The sequence below is a fragment of the Denticeps clupeoides genome, chromosome 10 (assembly GCF_900700375.1).
Source record: "Denticeps clupeoides chromosome 10, fDenClu1.1, whole genome shotgun sequence".
NCBI classification, from domain to species: Eukaryota; Metazoa; Chordata; class Actinopteri; order Clupeiformes; family Denticipitidae; genus Denticeps; species Denticeps clupeoides.
Genome location: NC_041716.1, coordinates 3713752 through 3736709, shown reverse-complemented (window position 1 = coordinate 3736709; position 22958 = coordinate 3713752). Strand labels below are relative to the sequence as shown.

Sequence of the window (22958 nt, the reverse complement as noted above, 5' to 3'; positions counted from 1 at the left end):
GTTTATATATACCACAAATCAGTATATATACCACACACAGAGCTTCAGAAAATTGCCACGCATCGGGTGAAGACTTCTGCGGGGTTATAAGGTGTTATAAAGCTTATTTTTATTAATTCTGCATTTTTTGTTACAACCAATTAATTATTTTTAAACCTGAATATATTTGTTAGAAGACTGTTTATTTAACAAATAGAAGTTGCTCAGAAATGGATCCACATGGAAAGACCAGTGGACCTGGAAGGCCAACCGGGGAGTCTCGACTCCAGCGGATGATGAGCTGGAAAGAAGGGGCATGGACAGCCTGGATCGTTCATGGTATGCACATTTGCAATCCGTTGTAAGGGTTTATCATTCATGGTCTACGCACCCACTCGCCTTGGTATTAATATGGGATCATTTTGGTATGGAAAGTAGAAGTAGCAGGTCAGGGCGGAAGCTACATCCATGGCGGAATGGTGTGCAAGGCAGGAGCAGGAGAACTCAGCAGCCAGACAAGAGAATGGGTCAAGAGGGCTTTCACTGCCACGGTAGAAACGTCTGAGAATAGCTTTCTGACATTAAAGATTTATTTGCCATGGCCATTTTCAATCGATGGAGTCCGGTCTGCTGTAATCCCTGTGCCTATGTGCAACTCTCCTACTGCACAATTTTAAATACGTTTCTGATCTTGTCCTGTTATTACACTTGAAAGGTGCCATTTTTCTTTTTTTTTTGTAATGTCTGTACTGTGAATAATAAATAGTTTGACGGCCTGATGTCTCTGGTTGGGTATATACTGTATATATGTAAGGCTTTTCATTCACTGTGTCTCCGTGAGGAAATGGGAAATGGATGACTGGTCTGGAACCAGGCCTGCTGTCGCAATTGATGGGTGCCCTGAGGCCCTGGCGGCTGGGCGGGGGTGGCTGTGTTCTGTTCTGATGGAAGTGTTGCTTGCGGTGGAGGAGTGTGTCCCATGAAAAAAACGCTCATATGCATAATTCACATATACGTTTAGAATGAAGAAAAATACTGAACATCAGACCATCTGAAGCGATCATACATTTTGGAAATGGTACATTTTATGTTCACAAAGGGATCGAGCACAGAGTTATTAGTTAGAAAGTGAACAAAAGGACAAACATAATTCTGTCCAAACAGCAACCAGAGACCATGACCAGAAACACTGACAGCAACCAATTGTAGATCTCTTTGAAGCTGTTCCCTCGCTCCACCATCAACTGTGCATTCAAACAGATAAACCATCTTTTATACATTGTATATTAGTGTAGATGTGTAGTACATAATATAATCATATTAGTGTTGCACTTTCCTTGTGGAAACTTCAACGGCTATGGATAAATGCTGACAAAATATATAAGCATGATGGCTGGCATATATATATAATCTCTCTTTTATCGAAAGTGTGTCTTCTACTCAGGCAGGTACTGTAGGATGTGCTGGGCGAGCAGGCTGGGGTCGTACGGAAGGGCCCTCCTCTTGCGCTGCTTCGCGGCCTGCACCTCGGTGTCGATGCGCTTCATCCTCTGGAGCCCGGCGTGGCCCGCGGGCCTGTGGCTCTGAGTGGCCCCGTCTTCGTCGTCGCCCAGTCTCTTCACCCGCAGCAAGGAGGCCTCGAAGTTGGAGTTGGGGGCCGGGGCCGAGTCCAGGGATCGGCGGGACCGTCTCAGCGGCACGCCACCACGGGCCCCGTTTGCCGCCTCCGACACGTCCCTCTTTGCCCTTCGGCCTGGGGGGCCTGCAGGGTTGCTGGTGGTCAGACCAGACAGGACCTTCTCCACAAGGTATCTGAGTAGACATATACAACACAAGCCTCTGTTATTGAATCTGTTGTGCAGGTTTTTATCCTGAATGCTGAAGAAGAGCGACTTTTAAATACAGCCCTGAAGGCTCATTGGTATTCAGTGAAAGTTCTGGTGTCAAATGTAATAAAATTCAAATGCCAGATAATTTGGTTACACTGATGCCTCAAAAACATTTCATCAAACATCATCATCAAACACAATATAATTGTCTAATGACTGGCTTTATTAATGGGTTGTCTTGTGTCCTCCCACCTGAGGACCTCCTGGTCTTTGTCCTGCTCCCTCTCAGGGACCCGGTTGGCTGCTGCTTGCAGGAGTCTTTCTTGCTTGTAGCGGTTCAGCAGCGCCTGGGTCAGCTGTGGGTCCAGAGCTCCCTGCCATTGGACCTGAGGCTTGGCCACGCTCACGGCTGGCTCTGTCTCATCGTAGTCTGGTGGGTAGGGTCCCTGGAAGTCTTGGGCCTCCTCGTCCTCTTCCACGTCCTCCTGTGTTCTTCCCTGGCCTTTGGCTTCCGCCTCGCTGATGAGTCTCAGTATGTTTGCCAAGTAGGACGCCTGCTGGTCGCGCCTCTGATCGTTCTCCATCAGCTGCTGCAGAGCTTGACCCAGACCCTGGCCTCTCCAGGCCTCCGGTTGGTAGTACAGGTCATTGGCGCGACCTTTTATTTCAGCAGCTGGTGAGTAGGACATCATCTGGGCCTCGTAAGGGAGCGAATCGCGAAGCTCCCTTTGTAGGCGGACAACTCCTCCTGTGGCATCCAGGTTCCGTAAACCACCACGACTAGCAGACAGAGGCTGAGAGGTAAGGACAGAGAAAAACAAGAATATATATACTGGTATCAGCTCACAACATGGCATCAAAAGAGATATTTCTTTCAAATTCAAATGATGAAATGGTGAAGAGAACGTTCCCCTCACCTACCAGAAGGAATTTGGGATCCATGAAAAAGACCCCCCCCCCCTTGTTATGAACTGAGTTGTTAATTTTACATCATATTGGATGATAGGGACACCATCAACCTGAAACCAATTTCCTTGTGTTTGTTAAAATTCCACATAAACATCAGTAAATAGATGCCTTTTAATACGGTAAAATGCAAACCCGTCTTCTCCATGCAGCAGCATGATCTATGAACATGAAATGTTGTGAATCACATAGGAACCATCGAGAGCATCCTGTCCAGCTGCATCACTGTGTGGTTTGGAGCCTGCAATGCGTCCTGTCAAAAAACTCTCCAACGCACAGTAAGAGCAGCTGAGAGAATCATCGGTGTCCCTCTCCCCTCCCTCCAAGACATCTACAGCACACGCCTCACCAAGAAAGCCCTCGGCATAGCAGCTGATCCCACCCACCCAATGCAAACCTTCTTCAGCCTGCTGCCATCAGGGAGGAGACTGCGGAGTCTCCAGGCCAGGACCAGCAGACTGAAGGACAGCTTCACCCATCAGGCGGTCAGGAAACTCAACTCCCTCCCGGCTCTGCCCCCACTCCCCTCACTCCCCTCTTCAGCTCCACAAACTTTCTGAACTCTAACTCACACAAAACTGACCATGCACCAGTCACTCTGTGCAGCTCTGGTCTGCCATCTACCTCACTTTCACTTCGTCACTTTAAACTAAAAACTCTGTTGCACTATTGGTTTTTGCACTCTCCTGATGTTGCACTCTCCACCATGTGCCCTTATTTGTACATGGTGTTTTTAAAATTGTATATTGTGCCTTTCTTTTTAAATTGTATTTATACTCTGTATTCGTTACTGTTACTGTTTTTGTATTTAATGTTATTCTTATGGGTCAGAGAGTAACGTAATTTCAATTCTCTGCATGTCCTGTACATGTGGCAGAATTGACAATAAAGTTGACTTGACTTGACTTGATCAGTCATTTTGGCCTTTAGCAAATATCCAGATTGAATTGCTTGTTTATAGTGGGTCTAACGTGACAAATTTCACCGTGAGCCTGGATGCCAATTTTCCACCCACATACCATCTGGTTTCCCCACAGGAGAAAACCTCACTCATCCCCCCCCCCACCCCGCTGCGCATTTAAAGAATAAGGCGGTCAGCAAGCTGCATGTGCGCCTCCTCTCGAGGTGAAAAATTGCTTATTGCAGAGCTCCTGTATGGACGGGGCTGTGTGACTGATGAAATGTCAGATCGGCGCTAATGACGCCGGCGCCGCGGTAGGAGAGGAGCTGTGGGCTTCATCTCCGCCAATCCCCTCAGGGGGGGAGAGGCAGGGCACTAATCTTCATCATCTACGTTTTAGTTCAGCTCCTTGTCATTTTAATCAAGGCCTGGTTTAATAATCATATTTTTTTGCAGCTGCTTTCCTCTTTCCTCTCTCCATTTTCTCTACTTCCTTGATGAGTCATATGTGTGTGTGTGTGTGTGTGTGTGTGTATGTGTGTGTGTGTGGAGCAAGACTGTTATTATTCACACTCACACACATACACACACATCTCTGGCTGCCCACGACTCTCATGCTCTGGAGCCCTGGAGAGCCACAGGCTATTGGATCCCAAGAAATGCGCAATTAACACCAGGCCTGCAACACCTCGGTGGGGACATGACGTCTTTATCGCCGCCGCTCTGAGTCAGCGCACCATGCATCTCCCAACCACAAAAACCAGGTTGCAGATAATGGAGGAATTAAGCTACGTGTGAAGTGTGAGAGATTAAATGGATTGACCTTGGTAGGAATATTTCAGAAATGCAAATGATGACACATTAAAGGACAAACCTGAACAAACGAGTAAAGAAACTGAAAAACATAAATAGAAATGAGAATATCTCAAGAAATTAGAATATCATGAGTTTTTGTAAAATTAACCTTATTGCAACTGCAGCTGAAAGCTTGCAGGTTTACCTTTTTAAATAAAATTATAAAACACTGCATAAAAACAAACTTTCTCTTCATTCAAAAGCTCTAGCTCTGGAGCCTGATTGAGCCCAGTGTTTTAACAACTCATTTAGTCATTTTAGCCATTTCAGTCATTTTAATAATGCAATTCTGTTTAACCCAGTCAATATAGTACAAGTACCGACAAAAAAAAATATTTTAGTCAAACCCATTTCATAATTGAAACAAGGTGTTCTTATTATTATATTGTTTTTACCTTATAGACTCAAGAAGACACTTGTTTGAGGACTCATTCTGTTTTCTTTTCCACTTCACTGTGAGGGAAGTGCATCCAAAGATGTCTTCGTCATTTGCTCACCCAGTAGTAGTATCGAATTAATGCCGCGATTGCGTGTTGCTAAAGTGATGTCATCGGTGTTCGTATGGTAGATAAAGGAACCGGAAACCATGATATAACAACATGATAAAACGAGAAGAAATAATGTCCCATCCTGCTATTGTCAATGAAAATAATTTTAATCTTGAAAACCCCATTTTCATTTGTCAACAAAATTACAGAACACCATTAACATCTCATCTCATCACGTCAAAAAGGTTAGTTGACAAAACCCCTCGGAATGAGAGTTCAGAGCCAAGATGGCCGCCTGAGGTGTGAGGTCTGAGGAGAAGGTTGAATGCTGTGCCCTGCTCATTAGAAAGTGACTCGGGGTGACAGTGACAGACTGTGGCGCTTTTACAGCCCATCATAAAACCACTTTAACCGGTCTGCATTGTGCTCGATGCTCCGCAACCTTTATTTATCCGGGGTCTTTAATGGCTGCCGTTCAAATGCGAGGCATGATTTTGATGTTCAGCCAAAATGTCTTTTTGCAGTGAAATTAGTTTGGGTCGCCTGCAACATTGGGTCCCAATGATAGATTCTGACTGAAATAAGTTTATTTTAAAATAGTCGATATTTCAAATATTTCACACAGGCTTCCAGGTATCAGCTCTCTGCTTTGTTAATAATGAATCAAGTCGTGACGTCCTTAGCGAAGCACAATTTTGGGGACGCGTGAGTCAGAAGGCTGGTGAGTCACCATGGTGCATTATGACGTCCGGGCCGCTCCATATTGTGTCAGTGTGTGTTGGTGTGTGGGTTTCAAACTATCACCATTGGTGGGTGTCACATGGGACGAGGTAGACTTGTCCCTCTGAAATCCATCTGTCCATGAAGCTGTCACAGCAGAACTGTGTTCTCCATGGTTTCTTGGTGTATCAAATGTGAAAAAAAAACCATCGTACAGGCCTTACTGTGCATCCCATTTAATTGAATGGATAACATGAAACAGTAATATGTCCATTTTGTATTGTTGAGCTACGTCGTATAAATGCATTTGTTGAAAAAATACAGTGGAATAAAAGAAATCAAATGAAAATGGATTGTAAAATGGATGCACATAAAATGCTCAGTACAAAAATTTGAAAGGTAGTTGAAAAATTAAAAATGTCAAATATCTACCTAAACTTTTAATAAGGTCAGGGTGTGTATTGATTGTAAAATCCGGACAATTTGTGTATTGTGAATCTTTTTAGAATATTTATACTTTGTGTACCATGACTATAAACTATTTTTAGCATATATTATGTGGCATATATGAAGGTTTACCTTTTAAATTAAATCACAGAGAAAAACGTTTGTTGTGCTTGGTATGTTGACTTAATGTGCAGAAGAAGGTGTGTGTGTGTGTGTGTGTGTGTATGCATGGGTTTACTGAGTGGAAAGCGATTGCATCTGCACCCACTGAAGCCTGTTGCCATGACAGCGCACCTCTTCTACTTCAAGCAGTGTGTTCTCTGGCTAATTAGATTGCACAGACTCCTCTATTGATTCCATTTAACCTTCCATTTCTGTGCCTTCCTGTTTCACAAACTCATCTGTGGCTTCAATGTCACTGGACACACTGTCCATGGTGCTGAACCCACAAGCCTTGGCATAACCAACAAGTCTGTCATTGCTTTAAACATTTTGCACATTTTTAAAAGTAAAACGTGCAATCCGTTGGTTTCTTTATATGATGTGCATTGCGCATTGAGCTTTTATGTGTGCCTGGTACACACTGTGCACTGGTGCACACCAGATCTGGCGGCAGGATTTGCCGTCATTAAAACCGAATTCATTAAACAGAGGACAGCGGGCAGCCTGGAGCACGACTGAGAGGCAATAAAGGAACATAAACAGAGAGATTGATTGTGGGCATCGGCGTACGATGGCCACGGTGCCCCGTTCAACGAAGAACATCTCAAAAACCGTGAACGTGAGCAAGACAAACAGCAAACAATTTGCATCTTTGATTGTTTTCTAGGTTGGTCCTTTCCAGCTTTGGACGGTTTTCAGACCCCTTTTGAATAAAGCAACCAGGCAGTTGTTCACCCACATCCTCAGCGTTCGCCATTTCAGACCACTGACATGTGAGTTTCGGCGCCGAGTTTCCTCCAGAAATGGCTTACTGAATTGAATTAGAGCCCAGCCCTGGCTTCTCGCATCCTCGGCTGTTGCCTGGCAATGGCACCGAATGTCCGCGACTGTTTATCTATCTGTCCTTTCCCTGCCCTGCTCTCTCGCTCCCTCCCTTCAATTTCCGAACGGGGACATTCGGTGTCACAGCTTCTGGGCGTGTGTGTAATTCTTACAGGTTGCTGACTGTACTGATGCTGATCCTATGTCTGCTCTATCTGCCATTTTAGGGTGATCCATTATACTTGAAAAACCATAACTAAGAAAATGCTGTAGAATTGATAGGCACTGGTGCCCTTGCTCGCCCACAAGGACCATTGCACGCCGCCCCAGTCCCCTGCAGAAGAACAGCGGGCGTTGAGTGCGAGTGTGCGAGAGCCCCTACCTTGGCGTGCAGCGCCTGGGACTGCAGAAGCACCAGCGGGAGCACGAGGAGGAAGGTGCTGGTTAGAGGGCCCGACATCCTGGAGGAGAGAATGAGGCTGCCCCTTCGCAGAGAGAAACGCTGCCACTGAGCGGAGGCTGGCTGACGGAGGCACGCTCGGCAGGGCGGGGACCGGAGGAGGGAGGAGTCTCGCTCGCCCGCTCGAGGGGGGGAGGGATAGGAGCTTTCACTAAAACGACAGGCCGCACAAGGGAGGAGGAGGAGAGGCCAGAAGTGATTTCATCCTTTGGAAGCAGCACTGTGCCAAGCCGCCTGCTAATGGTGCACGGGAATATGATGCATGTGCATCTGCTGGAATAATCTGATGATTATGATGAATTTAACATCTGGATCAGCATGAATACTGCCAGCATTAATTCATTAATATCATCTGTATGTCTCTGTATATAATCAGACCTAAAGCGACACTTTCAGATCCACGGTGAACCATTCTCACTACGTCATAAGGTCGCTGCTGCATTTCACCAGCAGAGGGCGCAGCTTCTGCAGCGCTGAGCAAGTTCCTCCCTGATGATGCTCATTAATTCCAAATTTCCATAATTCTGCATTTCAGATGATTGAGAGCTGAAGGGAATAAAAAAGGAATACTACGGTCGCATTCGAATCAAAAAAGGAATTCTTGTAAGATGAAATTGAATGAACAATAAAATCCTGACATGACATTTTCAAGGGAGGTTGCACATATTTACATTTACAGCATTTACCGGACACCCCTTATCCAGAGCGACTTACAATCAGTGGTGACAGGGACAGTCCCCCCCTGGAGACACTCAGGGTTAAGTGTCTTGCTCAGGGACACAATGGTAGTAAGTGGGGTTTGAACCTGGGTCTTCATTGTTCACAGGCTACTACCACCCAACATGCAAGCATTTGTGGCACTCTGCCTCCAGTCCATGTTTGATGTGCCAGGCCATATTTTCCTGCCGCTAGTACATGTTCAGTAAAGTCCAACTAGTCTCACTTCTTCACCCCTCAGATCCCTAGAAAGCGTTGATACACGTTGGTGTTGATAGCATGGCGATGCTTCCATGGTGCAAAGAGCTAAAATAACGGATAGAGGAGTACATGTACTTTGGTAATGCCAGATCACAGAGAGAGATAGGGAACAGGAAGCTCAAATTGTGGTTAAAATTCGTGGAAGTCCACGACAAATGCACACCGGAAACGTCTGTGGTGAAGAAAATAATCAGAAGGGGAACAATGTTACATTCATGCACAGTACGTGCATGAATGTTATCTAAAATATCACGTCACGTGTTTCCACGCAGACCAGGCCTTCATTAGAGAGATAAGAAGTTTGATAAGGAGTTTTTTTGTTAAAACTTGACACACCAAAAATGCAGATCTGCTACAGTAGAAGCCTGTTGGGTAGGACCACAGAGTCACAGGTTTTTGGGACAGTGGTGGCCTAGCTGGTAAAGAAGTGGTCCCGTAATCAGAAGGTTGCCGGTTCGAATCCCGAAACTGAGGTGCCACTGAGCAAAGCACTGTCCCCACACACTGCTCCCCGGGCGCCTGTCATGGCTGCCCACTGCTCACTGAGGGTGATGGGTTAAATGCAGAGGACACATTTTGTTGTGTCACCATGTGCTGTGCTGCAGTGTTTCACATTGACAATCACCTCACTTTCACTTCAAACCCCACTTACTACCATCGTGTCCTTGAGCAAGACACTTAACCCCGAGTGTCTCCAGGGGGGACTGTCCCTGTAACTACTGACTGTAAGTCGCTCTGGATAAGGGCGTCTGGTAAATGCCGTAAACGTAAATGGTCAATCTGGATACACAACAGCTGCATGTGGGATCAACAGAGATGGAGACATGTAATGTCCAATGACAATAAACCAAAATTTTAATATTAAATCAAAATGTATAATACACAATTAAAACAGGTAAAGCTGACTTTTGTTAACACTGCTGTTATAAAACATATTATCATACAGTTTGCATTACAAGATTCTTTTTGTATATTAAAATATGATCACTTGTCCAAAATTTGCCTGTGGCTGCTCCTGTTTTTTGTCCCCTATGAGTGTGAACGCCAGGACGGCATCACAACCGAGCAGAACTCCGGACACGACGCCCAAGATCTGCAATAAAGCAGGACAGGGCGCACTGAGACTACCGTCCACGCCAACCAAACCTACTTAAAACGGCAGACACTCACCCCTCCTGCGACGAACTCAGAACGCGTTCTGGCGTACGAGAGGCAGATGCTCGATGTGATGAGGAAAAGTGGGCAGCCAATGGCGGCTCTGAAGAAGTCCTGGCAGAAAGAGAGACACAAGCCCTGAGCACGCTGCACTTTCCGTCGCGTTCCGGCGTGCTCCCACTGAGCTTGGCCCGTAACGCCGCCTCCACTGGTTCCCCCGTCCGAAGGTTCGAATGGAAGTGCTGATGATGTCTGCAGGTCGGCGTGGGTGGGGGCTCTTAACCAACCTGCAAACTCACTACTTTACATTCTATCTCTGTTCATTTCCAGAAATCTAGAATGTACTTTTGCAGACGTGCCAAGCTTCGTGCCGGACGATTACGGATCACAGTTTCAACTATTAAATGACCGCTATTTTAGGACAGATTGATGGATGGACGGGCTGTCTGACTTACACACCAGTACCAGTTTACTGTCCCATACGTGGCATACAGTTCCTTCACGAAGACAACGAACATGATGATGAGCAGCACCAGCTCAGCAATGGGGACGGTGATGTAGCATCCTCCTGACACGGCTTGGCACACGACTGCGATGAAGATGGTCAGCTGCGAGCAGGAGAGAGAAAATCGTTTAATTTTTTAACGAAAATGTGACATAAAAATGCCCCACGATCGATTTACCATTTCCGCCACCATCACCAGCCCTTTGCGTGTGAGCAGGAACGCGGGGAACCCTTCACAACCCGGCATGGTCCACGCCGACTATGCACCAAAAACCAAACGCCTCTGATGGTGTTGCAGTAATAACTCGGCTTCCTCCTTCTCATCTTCCTCCTGATTCGTCCACTTGCTTCCGCGAATAAACACTTTTCATGATGAGACATGATGAGACATTGAGACATTTTTGACGTCCTTCTAATTGGGGCTAAAACGAGTAGTCGAGCATTCGAGAAAAAAAATATTCGAGGTAAAATCCTTTGCCTCGAGGCTTTGTTTGGTTAGTCCCCAAAGTGCATCGATTCTGTAGACTGCGGCGCAGCGACGGTTTCATTCTTTTACACCGACTGAAGCTTTAAAAAGTGGAGGTGTCGGTGGAACGAAAGCTTCCTTGCATGAACCGCACTTCTCCAAGCGGACTCGGAGCTTCTACGAGGAATCGATTTTTTTTAAAACTTTTTTTTTAAACTTTTTTCACGACCGATAAAATGGCAAAACGTGCGTGTCTTCACGTTGCATTAAAACGGAGACACGCGGCTGCCAGAAATATTACGTCTCCTGGATTCTACCACATATTGATGCCCGCAAATTGCAAAAAATATCCCGAAAACTAGAGCAGCCAAACAAGCGCACACACGACAGAATAAGAGAGAGCGAGAGAGAGAGAGATCCCGACTCCCCAGACAAGCGGCATTCTGATTGGCTCATTTTGCGAAGCGAACCAATCAGATTTCAGTGTGGGCGGGCTTTGAGTGTCTGACAACTGCTGTTATCAGTACAGGGGAGCATAATGGGCCTGAGCCTGAATTTCACAAGTCGAAATTGAGCAAGCTGAACAATATTAGTTAAACGTTTATTGCTTATTGGCATTGGAAATTATACTCTGAAATTATTTACAGCATTTACATTATTTTACATATGGTAGTAGCCTAGAGGGTAACACACTCAGCTATGAACCAGAAGACCCAGGTTCAAATCCCACTTACTACCATTGGGTCCCTGAGCAAGACACTCAACCCTAAATTGCTCGAGGGGGGGACTGTCCCTGTAAATACTGATTGTAAGTCGCTCTGGATAAGGCCGTCTGATAAATGCTCTAAATGTAAATGTATTTTTTATGTACGTTATTTTTTGTAGAGGCAAAATATTCAGAAATATTGTTTTTCTTTTGGTATTGAAGCAGTGTTTGGAATTGAAAGTCTGATGAAATGTCAAAATCTGTTGAAGTTGGATTATTCGTAATAATTGAATAGTTTATTTATAGTTTCTTTTTACTATTTTGTACCTTTGTACTCATATGGGTTTAGCAGGGGGTATTGAACTTTTTCTTTTTTCATTAAAATTAAACTAAGTACAAAAAGGCCAACCTATGTGTGTGAAGTTGTCTTTTTTCCCCCTAAACCTTCATGTATATCATAAATGTTTCACAGAAAGGTTGGTTAAATGGGCTTAGTTCTGGAGCCGATAAGACAAAGGTTTTAATCCTTGATCTAATGAAAGTGTTGAGTTTGAATAAAACATTTTTTTGAGGAACAACAGCAAATTGCTGGCTCATTTAAGACGCCTTTTAGGTTGCATAACACACTGTTGATATAGTTGTTAAGCCACCAGCTTTCTGAAGGACTCTACACACCCCTCACATGCACTCTTCGCCCTCCTGCCATCCAGAAAAAGGTACAGAAGCATTCGGACCCTCGCTGCCAGGCTCGGCAACAGCTTCATCCCACAACAGGCCATCAGACACCTGAACACTCAGTTCGAAGTGAAAAGCACGCTCTACCTCTTCAGAACATTTCTCTACTACATTTCTATTACAGCAGTATTTGCTTATTGATAGTCTGCACCTTCACAATGTGTTTCACTGCTTTCTAGTGCTGCCTGTCTGGTCATTCTGCTATTCTTGCTTTACCATTACATTACATACATTTACATTTGCAGCATTTATCAGACTCCCTTATCCAGATCAACTTACAGTCAGTAGTTACAGGGACAGTCCACCCCTGGAGACACTCAGGGTTAAGTGTCTTGCTCAGGGACACGATGGTAGTAAGAGGGATTTGAACCTGGGTCTTCTGGTTCATAGGCGAGTGTTTTACCCTCTAGGCCACTACCACTCTGCTTGTCTCGCGCCGCCTGTGTCCTGTTTGCACTTTATGCAGCCTGGCCTGTCTGTCGCACATGTGCGTTTATGTAACGTTGTTTAAAGGTTACAAGTAGCACCAGACTCCGGAGAAACGATGTTCTGTGTCTAACACGTATGCGCCTGAAATGACAATAAAGTTGAACTTGTACTTGTTTAAAAACACAAATGTGTGATTTATGTGAGTACTTGAGTACTCGATGAAAAAAAATCGACAGAGTTCTACAAAATATTTGGTAATTGCAGCCCAACTTCTAACCACATTTCTTTGCTTTGTTTTATTCTGATATTGATCTGATTATCCAACTTGCTGGTAAACTTCAGCAGAGCTTCAGCTGTGGACAGCAGCTCACCATGTTCATTCAGGATCCATTTCTCATCATTGATCTCAGGGGGTTCTCAATGGAGGTCACACAGTACTTTAAATGCATAAATACTGGGTCTGCAGATGGAGATGTGGCCCTGAAAGAACACGTTGTAAGAACTGACCCTTCCACTTTCTGCTTCCAAATGGTCCATGAAACAACTTTGCCAGGTCAGAGCACAGTAACCCTATACATCTCGACCATGTTTGGCTCCACATCAAGCTGTGAGGCAGCTTTCTCCGCAATGAACATAAAGAAAACTAACCTCCACCTGTGGCCCTGACTCCACTTGAGCCCAGGTTTAAAATCCTGGCAGGACATGCTGGGCAGAACTATGTAAGGGGACAATAAGCATTGTCAAACTCTTCTTGGTGTGTACCGACAGTCAGATAACATGCAATGTTGATACAAGTAATAGGCAACTTAAAAAAGTTTGAGGCCAAAATTTAGATTTACATTTGAGGTTATACATCTGTATAATATGAAATGAAAAAAATACATATATTTAATTTCTTCATGAAAATTACCATAAAAGCATTTGTTATTTTGGAGACAAATACTCTACAAAGACAAGTTTATTTGTGATATTTTATTGAAGTTGAAACAAGAAAGGACAAAAATCCAAAATGAACATCCCCCTGGCAATTAATAGTCCATAGTGCGCCATTTCTGAGCCACAACTGACACCGAAACCGGTTCCACGGTTTCCAAGCATGGACATTCACTTTGAGCACCCGCCACAGAGGTCTGGGTTCTGTGTGGGCCACTCCAGGATCTTGGTTTCGGTATCCTTGAGGAACTGCAGAACTAATTTGACTTTCAAGTGTGCCGCTCTTTGAGTAAAGGGGTTCTTCTGGGACGATGGCCCTGAAGGCCACCACAATGAAGAGCCCTCACAACTGTGTTCCTTGAAACGGTGACTCCAGAAGAGCCCAGGCCAGCAACATCTTAGCAGATGTTACTTATTACTTATTACTGCGATGACCCTGAATTAATTCCAGACATCATCAAATAAATGAAGCCAACACGGCTGATGTTTAAACAGGATCATTTATACTTTATTGAATTTCCTTTGTGGATTCCACACAGCAAGAATACAACGGAACTCTGGATAGTTCTCGGTGAGTCTGTTTTTCTGTACAGCCGTCACGACCATGGTCAACATCACCTTTTAACGCTAAGAATATATCATACACAAGAAATACAGCACAACCCAAAGGCATGTAGAGTACCACAAGACATACCAAACACCACTAACAACAGAGTAGTTGAATAGCATATTTATAAGGGATATGAGTGGGAAGGAGCTTGGAGCGAGAGAGACAGCGGGAGAGAGAGAAGAAAGGAAGACGTAGCTAAATTCAAAGGAATTTAATCGGCCTGTTTATTAAATCATGCTGTTTGTGGGCGTCGCTGACGACCGCCTGATCTGATAGCTGCATGTAGGTCCACAGCTTGAGCTCATGGGACATTAGCAGAAATGCTGAGAGATGAATTTACTCCCATGATTGTCTGAAGGCTACTTTGGTAACCTGCGTTTTGGATTTTAACTTGGTTTCAGTCATTGTGCAACATCAGTTGTTGCGCAATGCTCACAAAATGCATCTAAAAGAATGCAATAGGCAGTAAGAAGGTCTGAACCGAGCAATGCCTCCCATCATCTCAACACCATCTCCACGCAGAGGAGGAACGGAGCTCCGCTCACAGTACACACGACATCAGGAACACTCACACCACACCAACGTCGGGATCGGAACACGCGTGAAAGCAACATCCACCGTACGCAACAATACTAACAAGCCGAAGATGAGTTCCCCCTCCTGATCAGGTGCTTCTCGACCCAACATGATTCAGTCAGCAAGGTACAGACCATGCTGAAGGGGGGGTTCTGGGTAAATGGGGAGGACAGGAGGGGCTCAGGGAGCTCTCTGGCTGTGGGTGGATGTCCAGCATGTCCCCTCCCTGTCAGACAAGGATTTTTGGGGACTGAATGGAGAAACACTGCATCTTTACACGTTTCCCTCTTTCTCTCATCCCATACTCTTTGATTTTGGCGCTCCATCCCACCATAGTGAAATCAAATACAGAACAAAGCCAAAACTAGAAAAAAAACAGCAAAAAACAAGAAAAGAAAATGAAATGAACAGAAAAGAAAAAGCACAAAATTTGATAGAACTTCAGAAATTCTTCTATAAACTCTGGCGGGCGTAAAATTCTTGAACTCGTTCTGTTGGGCTGAATGACACTGACGCTGTCAACTAAGCTACAGAGGAATCATCCTATACACACCGTTAAGAAATCTGTATATACTATTTGTTCATAATGCTATTTATACAACACAGACAAGTACATTCTCTCGAGATGTAGTATTACTTTTGTCAACATTATCAATTTAAAATTTATATATAGTAATGTGAACATTTTTTTTATTAATATTTTTGTTATTCAAGTTTGTAGTCGTTTATTCCATTCTAAATCTCTTTTTTTTTGTATACACCACGATAATGAACAGCACATTTAATCCCCATTTCTCATCCCCCCAGCCCACAGTCTAAGATTATTTACCCCTTCCCACCCCTTCCCCCCTCTTGTTGTCCACAGACAGATGCACAAACAGACAAACAGGGTAGAGTGTGGCATTGTGGGTAGGGTTCAGGCACCACACTCCCGTAATCACATGATCACTCCTCTTTCTGCAGAAGCACGGAAATAAAAACAAAATATTAATAATGCATTAATGCAATTTTCTTTCAGCTCAGCGGTGGCTGTAGGTTTCATGTAGAACTGAGACGCATCTTCACTTTGGAAATGTCAAAAGGACACATGCTAAATACGGCAATGAAAAAATGATCAAAGCGTTGCATTTTTAAATGATATAGATTGTAAAAAAAGGGTATGTCAACACAGAAAAACTGGATGAAAATTGTCTCAATGCATACATTCTTTTTTTTTACATTTTCTTTAAATGAATATTTTTTAAATTGGTGACTGAAGAAAAAAAACGTTCTTTTGTTGTGACTCACCATCCCCCTCGTTGCTCACATCTGGTTGGAGAAGGAGGTGGGCGCCCCCTGCTGGTTGTAGCCTCCCTGTCCGTACTCTCCACCCTGGTTGTATCCCCCCTGCTGACTGTAGTCGGGCTGGTAGCCGCCCTGGCCGCCGGCGTACGGGTCCTGCTGGCCGTAGCTCTGCTGACCGTAGCCCTGCTGGCCGAAGGTGTCGGGAGCCGGCTGCTTCTCCTGGGGTGGTGGGGCGCGCATGAACGGGGCGACGATGCCCGTCTCCTTGAACACAAACCACAGGTTTCCGCCCCAAAGGATCAGGTTGAGGAATCCAAAAACCTGGATGAGACAGCAAGAGGGCAACAAGAGTCAGTCCATTTTGTTCCGTCCCCACCCAGAATCCTCTGCTACGTACAGATCAAGTTCCACTCACAACGGACGTGTTGAGGCCGGACATTTTGGGGTCATGAACTTCGTTGCAGCGGCTGCCCTCCACATCACAGGCTGGGATCTCTTGCACCACCTTGTCGGGGTCTGTGGCCAGCTTGACATCAGACAGGCCCTTGGCCCAGGCCGCCGAGCTCACCAGCCACATGAAGGTGAACACACACGTCACGCCAAAGTCCTGCCAGTCACAGCAGTCACCAGCCATTACTGACAATCAGTGATCACTGATACCCTCTGTAGGCATCGCTGAACATTTCAATAATCCACCATCAAAAGCATAATGTAAATAGCACAAATGCAGGATATTGTACATTTCAAATCTGACTAAAAATTTCAGACTAAAATTCCTGTTAAAAGGAGCAGATGACCGGTGGAAACACCAGCGCTCTCTCCCCGCGGTCACTTTCAACCGGCTGCTGGTGCTGAGTTGGGTCCGGGCTGAATCGATTTTGATCAATCGGTGGCTGTTTCAGAGGGGACGGCAGCCACCGCCTGCTCTCAGCAGGCCCAGAGCCCCGCCCTCATGTTAATCAGAGGAGAGAGTAATAGGAACTTTATATGACGTGACGGAAACGCAACGTAACTGCAGGTCACGTGATGATAACTGTAACGAAATATATCACTTAATATTGTTGATAAATAAAAATGAGAGTAAAAATAAAACTATACTAAATGTCGTTGGTGAAAATGAGACGAGATGCAATTCCACTTTAATCACTGCTAAATATCACAGCACGTGAGGCGTGTCTGCCAACGCAGAGTCATTGGAGAGTCCGTATGTTTTTTAACGTAAATACACTGAAGAATTGCTTGTGTAATTATTTGTTGCGCATGATTATTTCCTAGTTCGGAACATATTTTCTCAGTGCGTCACAGTGCGCCGCAAACTAGCGCATGCAGTGTTGCCAGACGACTGACTGTTTGCTTAGTCAAAAACCCACTCAATAAGTATTACTGCCACTACATAAACTCCAAACTACCCAATCTGGCAACATGGGTCAAAAACCCACTCAATAAGTATTACTGCCACTACATAAACTCCAAACTACCCAATCTGGCAACATGGGTCAAAAACCCACTCAATAAGTATTACTGCCACTACATAAACTCCAAACTACCCAATCTGGCAACATGGGTCAAAAACCCACTCAATAAGTATTACTGCCACTACATAAACTCCAAACTACCCAATCTGGCAACATGGGTCAAAAACCCACTCAATAAGTATTACTGCCACTACATAAACTCCAAACTACCCAATCTGGCAACATGGGTCAAAAAAACACTCCAATTAAACGTTTAATTAAATTTAATTTAATTTAATTAAAACGTCCCATTACTTTTAGTCCCATGTTTTAGTCCCATGTTTTAGTTGATGTAAACGCGTTACAGTATTTGTTGTATTAAATTTGTATTTATTTCCAAAAACATCCGTGTCTGGACGTCAACTCACAATCAGTGGGCCTTTGTGGTTCTCTCTGTACTTCTCAAGGGCAAAGACGTAAACGCTGAGCGCTGCCATGGAGTAAAGGAATGCAAAGACGCCGATGGTGACGAAGAACTCGGCTGAGGAGGAGTAGTCGCCCACGAGGAAGAGGCGCTCCGTCTTCTCCCCTTTGCAGGTGGGGGCATCGTAGTACACCTGATGGAGCCTGGTGGGGACAAAGACAGGAAGGCGTGATGTGTTACATGCACCTCGGGCCGAATTATCGAGCGGCGTGGCGCAGCGACTGACCTGAAGGGGTATTCGAAATCCACGTCTATTTTCAGGTCACTCTGGGAGCGGTTTTTGCACTCTACACTCATCCTGAATGAGCCGGAGTATGAGCCACATGTCGAAAACGCAAAAATGGCAAACACCTAAAATGAGAAAGCGCACACACACACACACACACACAAATTTTTTCAGAAAGCACATCATCTAACTTTGACAAGGTAAGCAGATAAAAGTCTGGAAATGATTTATGTGCGAGTCCGGCAATAGTGCATAACACTCCAAAAAGATAAACCTCTTCTCGCGGGGAACATAAACGCAAATTTTTGACCAGCGAGATTGAGTCACTCATGGAGATTATTCCCCGTCCACGGCCTAGAAAGGATTGGACGGAGAAGCCAGCTATTAAATTTCACAGAGATGGTCGGCCATCTGTCGCCCTGTTCAGTTGGAGTTGGGTCAGAAATGGCCTTGCATGACACGAAAACCGGCGATTTCCCACACGGAGAGCCAGAGCTTCGTTAATTTGAAGGGTGTTATTTAAAAAAAAATGTATTATTAAAATAAAAAAAGACGAATCTGTGCGTGGGCAAGTTTATGTGTCTGCACAGAGACTTATAATAAACAGGTTCCCTGAGGAATGAAGAAGAACAGTGTAATGAATTCTATCTATTACTCAGCCATTCATTTCACGTCGCGTTGCCTTGTGCAGCAAAACTATAATTCCCAAGGTCTTCGTTCGAGCGCCATTTCTGAAATAAAACCGAATTCTTGTTGGCCCAGCAGGAGGAATGCGCCCCGCTGCCGTCCCCGCCAGGCGCTCTGTGCGCGACTCCGGCCGTCGCCACCAGGGGGCGCCCTTTCCCGACAGAATGTACCCACATCGCCGCTGCACCGTGGCGCTGGGGGTCCGAAAAACCATTCATTTGTAAAGCCTGACTTGCTGAGCGCCAGCTTACCAAACCCTCGCGTGTCACAAAACTGGACAATTCTGGGTGACATTAATAGCAATATGGCCGCTTCATTGATTGTGAGAAGTCGCGATAATGAATAATGCGGATAGTCTGCCAGTCACCACAAACAAAATGTGTTTTACTGTGTTATTATGTAATACAGAGGGTCTTAAAAATCACATTTCAATCTGAATCGTCTTTAATTGGCAACTGTTAATTATTGTCTATCTATTCTGTTAATCACAGGTTTAATGGTTTAGACTGAGATTCGTTCATTCATAGATAGATAGATAGACAGACAGACAGACAGAAAGACAGAGAGATAGATAGATAGACAGACAGATAGACTCATAGATAGATAGATATATAGATAGATAGATAGACAGATAGACAGACAGAAAGACAGAGATATAGATATAGATAGATAGATAGATAGATAGATATAGATAGATAGACAGACAGACAGAAAGACAGAGATAGATAGATAGATAGATAGATAGATAGACAGACAGACAGATATACTGATAGATAGATAGATAGATAGATAGATAGATAGATAGATAGATAGATAGATAGATAGATAGATAGATTCGTTATTGATCCCGAGGGAAATCTGCACACTGGCTTTGATGATGAATGATGTTTGCACAGCAGAAATTCTACTCACCCATTCTAGGACTTTAATAAAGCCCAGGGGCACTTTGAGGACCCTGAACTGCCCAGTGGCCACCAACTGTCAAGACATAAATCAGAAAAAGAAAAGAAAAGGATCAATACACCGGGCGGTACAACATGAAGCACTGTAAACGAATGAAGGCCACGTTCTGCGTAAAATGCAGATAAAATTCAGAAGTGCAGTGGAGCGACAGTGACGGTGACATAAATCACACACACACGCCTGTAAATGCACACGAGTCACGTGTTCTGCAGACCTGGGTTTTCATTCGTAGTAAAACTGGTTGTGAAAATGGAATTTTTAATTGTGCCGCCCGTCAGAATATGGAGGTCGTGACGTAGCAAGGTGCGGTTTAACGCGACACAGTGTCCCAGAAGGGTCCGAGTCTCATCACAAATATGACGAGGACAAAGCGACAGGAGACCCGAGCAACGACGTTTAATTTTTATTCCATAAATCCGAAATGTAAAAAAAAAAAAACACCAAAAAACCGAGAAACGCACGGAAAAAAAACCCCACATCGAATCCACAGACTTGAAGGTCCTCACCTTCATTCGTGCATTTATGTCATGTCGGGGGTTTAAGTGACATTTTCTGTGTCGCCGCTGCCATTTTACGGCGGCGGCATCGTCGTCCCCGTCCGAGAATTCTTATGAAAACGAGTAAAAACGGATAAAAACGAGCCAGTCCGTCGTCGCTCTCGCACCCAGCTCGTCGGAATATTTATTGTGAATATTTCGCGTTTTGCGACGCGCGCCGCGGCTTTTCGCGTTGCGCGTCGGCGCCGCGGGAGCGCGCATCCCGGACCAGCATCCTCGTCCTGGACCAGCATCTCCAGCGGACCTTCTCCGCCCGCTCCGCCGCGTTTCATGCGACATTTCCCCGTACCTGGTTCGCAATATCCATCCTGGCCGCCTGGTCGTGGGGATGAGGAGTCGGAGTCCGGGGGGAGAGGGAAGAGCCTGCGGATGGTGGTGGTGGGGGGGGAGGCCGCGTCACCGGAACAGCCTCCTGCGTCACGATCTGGTGCGCGAAGGGCCGTCAGCATCACCACCATCATCCACCATCCACCAACACGCAGCCCAGGGCCCGACGGAAGACAACCATGGTGGAGCTACAGCGCGTCTTAACGCCGGACCATTTTCACACCCTGTAACACATCTAATAACGTGCTTTGGAACGGACTGTTCTGAACACGTCTCAAAACGTCGGGGGGGTATTTTGTTGGCGCTGTGCGAGACCTGCGCAAATATCACGGAGCTGAGCGGCAGGGCCTCGTTTTCGAGGTTGCCAGATCGGCTATGTTTCAATATTGATTTCATGGGAAAGATGTCCAGATTAGGAAGCCAATTCGTATTGAAGCATGTTAAGTGGTCTCGGCGGTGAAATGCCCCTCAGCTCGCTTTGGCAGTTTTGTGTTTGCGTTTGTGCACTTTTCGACTATTGCGGAGTAAAAAATGCCGCACACCTGGCAACACCGCTGTGCAACGTTTCATGTGTGGCACGTCAACTCCAGCAGCTTTAAGAAGGAGATTACACACCACCACACCACCAGTTCGTATTGGAACTCTGCTTCAGCCGATGCCCGAAGTCCTTTCCACCTAGAACCCAGCCACCTGTGGGTGAAGCGCTCCGTCTGTCGATACGCTCATTAACGGTCTCCCCCTCCACTGTACAGAATATACACACACCATGACAACACACCCTCACACCGTTCACATCTTCAGACATGTGTGGGTGTAAAAAAAGATCTCATTACTTCTGCACCTTCGAGCTATACGATGAAGTGGAGGCCTTCTTCAAGAATTTAGGACATCTGGGAGAGGCAGGAGACACCTGGCCAGGCCGCTGAGATGCTGTATAAGAGCATGACTCTAAAGGGCAGGTTACCGCTTAAGGTGCTCGAATATCCTTGGCTGAGCACGGCGATCAAACGCTGAAATGGGAACGTAAACACAAAGGAACCGTACAAAGGCAAGTCCAAACTAAATATAGTCAGTGGAGGAAATACTGTTGACATAAAATGATGCAGGGAATAAAGAACAATTTTCATGGTGATTGTATCTTAATGTTCACTTTAGGGCCACTGTTCCGGTAACTGGGACACAGCATAAGAATTCAGAAATTTTCAGGTCAGTTCCTTGCCAGAAAATGAATCTCTTGTCCCAGACGTTTAGCACCGCGCTGCCACCCTGCCCCCCACGTGAGATGGGCTTCTCCACGGCGCTCGCCCAGCTCCGGTGATCCCGATCCCCACTTCGATTTGCTATTCTACTTTTGTGGAAGTGAACCAGCGCCTCACACACAAACACACAGCGACCCCCTCGACCTTTCGCGAGAATGTGAGGTCACCTTGACCTTGACCACCACCAAAAAGTGTAATCTTCGGTGCAATAAAATGCAATGTGCTTTAATATTTAATAAATGTAAGAAACGGCAACACACAGGAAGCAGAAGATGGAATGTTCGATATTTGTGTTTTAATTTACAAACATAGCAAATAAGTAAAACTTTTAAACCAGCGCCTCTCACCGTCTCTCTCTTATCAACAGTGCATTTTTAAAATATGCTGTACACAGGGGTGTATAAAGTTACCGTCTCGTTGAAAAATGTGCTACAAAAATGACTGGCCTGGTTCTGCGCAGCGGGCGCTGAGCCCGCTGTACCCTGCGTACGAACAGCGTACAGGAGTAGCCATCAACCACGGACAATACACACACGATGCTTACACTGAAAACAGGACCTGGGGCTCAGCATCGCATTTCTCATCAACGATACAACGCTGTGCGTTATATGATGTTCATGTATAGCGGGGTGTATTATTCACCGAGAGTCAAAAGGTTCGGACGCACCCACTCATTAATGGGTCTCGCATTTTTTACATTATAGAACAAAACTGAAGACACTGGACACGTGAGGTTAACTCCAGGTTAACGTGTAATTAACTCCAAAAATAAGCGAACAAGGTAAAACATTAGACTCCCGAAATCAGGGACGGCAGCATTTCACACCCGGGTCTTCTTTCCACCACCTTGAGTTGGACAACGGGGACGGTTTCCAACTGTCCTGAAGGTTTTATGCTGAACACTTTCTTATCATTCACTCGTGTTAATGAGCATCTCATCAAGCAACTTTTGAGAATGATGATAGTGAACAAAGCCGGCATGAAGGTAAAAAGAC

The 22958-nt window shown here is 45.2% G+C and overlaps 3 protein-coding genes across 4 annotated transcripts; all 3 read right to left on the bottom strand.

Annotated features, from left to right (window-relative positions):
• Positions 1-87: 87 nt before the first annotated feature.
• pcsk1nl (proprotein convertase subtilisin/kexin type 1 inhibitor, like) lies at positions 88-7709 on the bottom strand. Its single transcript, XM_028994813.1, has 3 exons — positions 7552-7709; positions 2061-2602; positions 88-1791 (listed from the first exon to the last, which is right to left on the bottom strand). Exons 1-3 carry the CDS (start codon positions 7627-7629, stop codon positions 1416-1418), a joined length of 996 nt encoding a protein of 331 aa, XP_028850646.1. The 5' UTR covers positions 7630-7709; the 3' UTR covers positions 88-1415.
• A 1730-nt stretch (positions 7710-9439) lies between these two features.
• LOC114798688 (proteolipid protein 2-like) lies at positions 9440-11324 on the bottom strand. Of its 2 annotated transcripts, none has more exons than XM_028994593.1 (4): positions 10446-11324; positions 10218-10370; positions 9778-9876; positions 9440-9700 (listed from the first exon to the last, which is right to left on the bottom strand). In XM_028994593.1, exons 1-4 carry the CDS (start codon positions 10512-10514, stop codon positions 9581-9583), a joined length of 441 nt encoding a protein of 146 aa, XP_028850426.1. In that variant the 5' UTR covers positions 10515-11324; the 3' UTR covers positions 9440-9580. The 2 variants fall into 2 exon arrangements, with proteins under 2 accessions (XP_028850426.1, XP_028850427.1); XM_028994594.1 differs by having other exon boundaries at positions 10222-10370; positions 10446-11320.
• A 2693-nt stretch (positions 11325-14017) lies between these two features.
• sypa (synaptophysin a) lies at positions 14018-20960 on the bottom strand. The gene is made up of 7 exons (XM_028994701.1): positions 20667-20960; positions 19770-19835; positions 18171-18295; positions 17889-18087; positions 16422-16613; positions 16010-16327; positions 14018-15679 (listed from the first exon to the last, which is right to left on the bottom strand). Exons 1-6 carry the CDS (start codon positions 20682-20684, stop codon positions 16025-16027), a joined length of 903 nt encoding a protein of 300 aa, XP_028850534.1. The 5' UTR covers positions 20685-20960; the 3' UTR covers positions 14018-15679; positions 16010-16024.
• Between the last annotated feature and the right edge of the window lie 1998 nt (positions 20961-22958).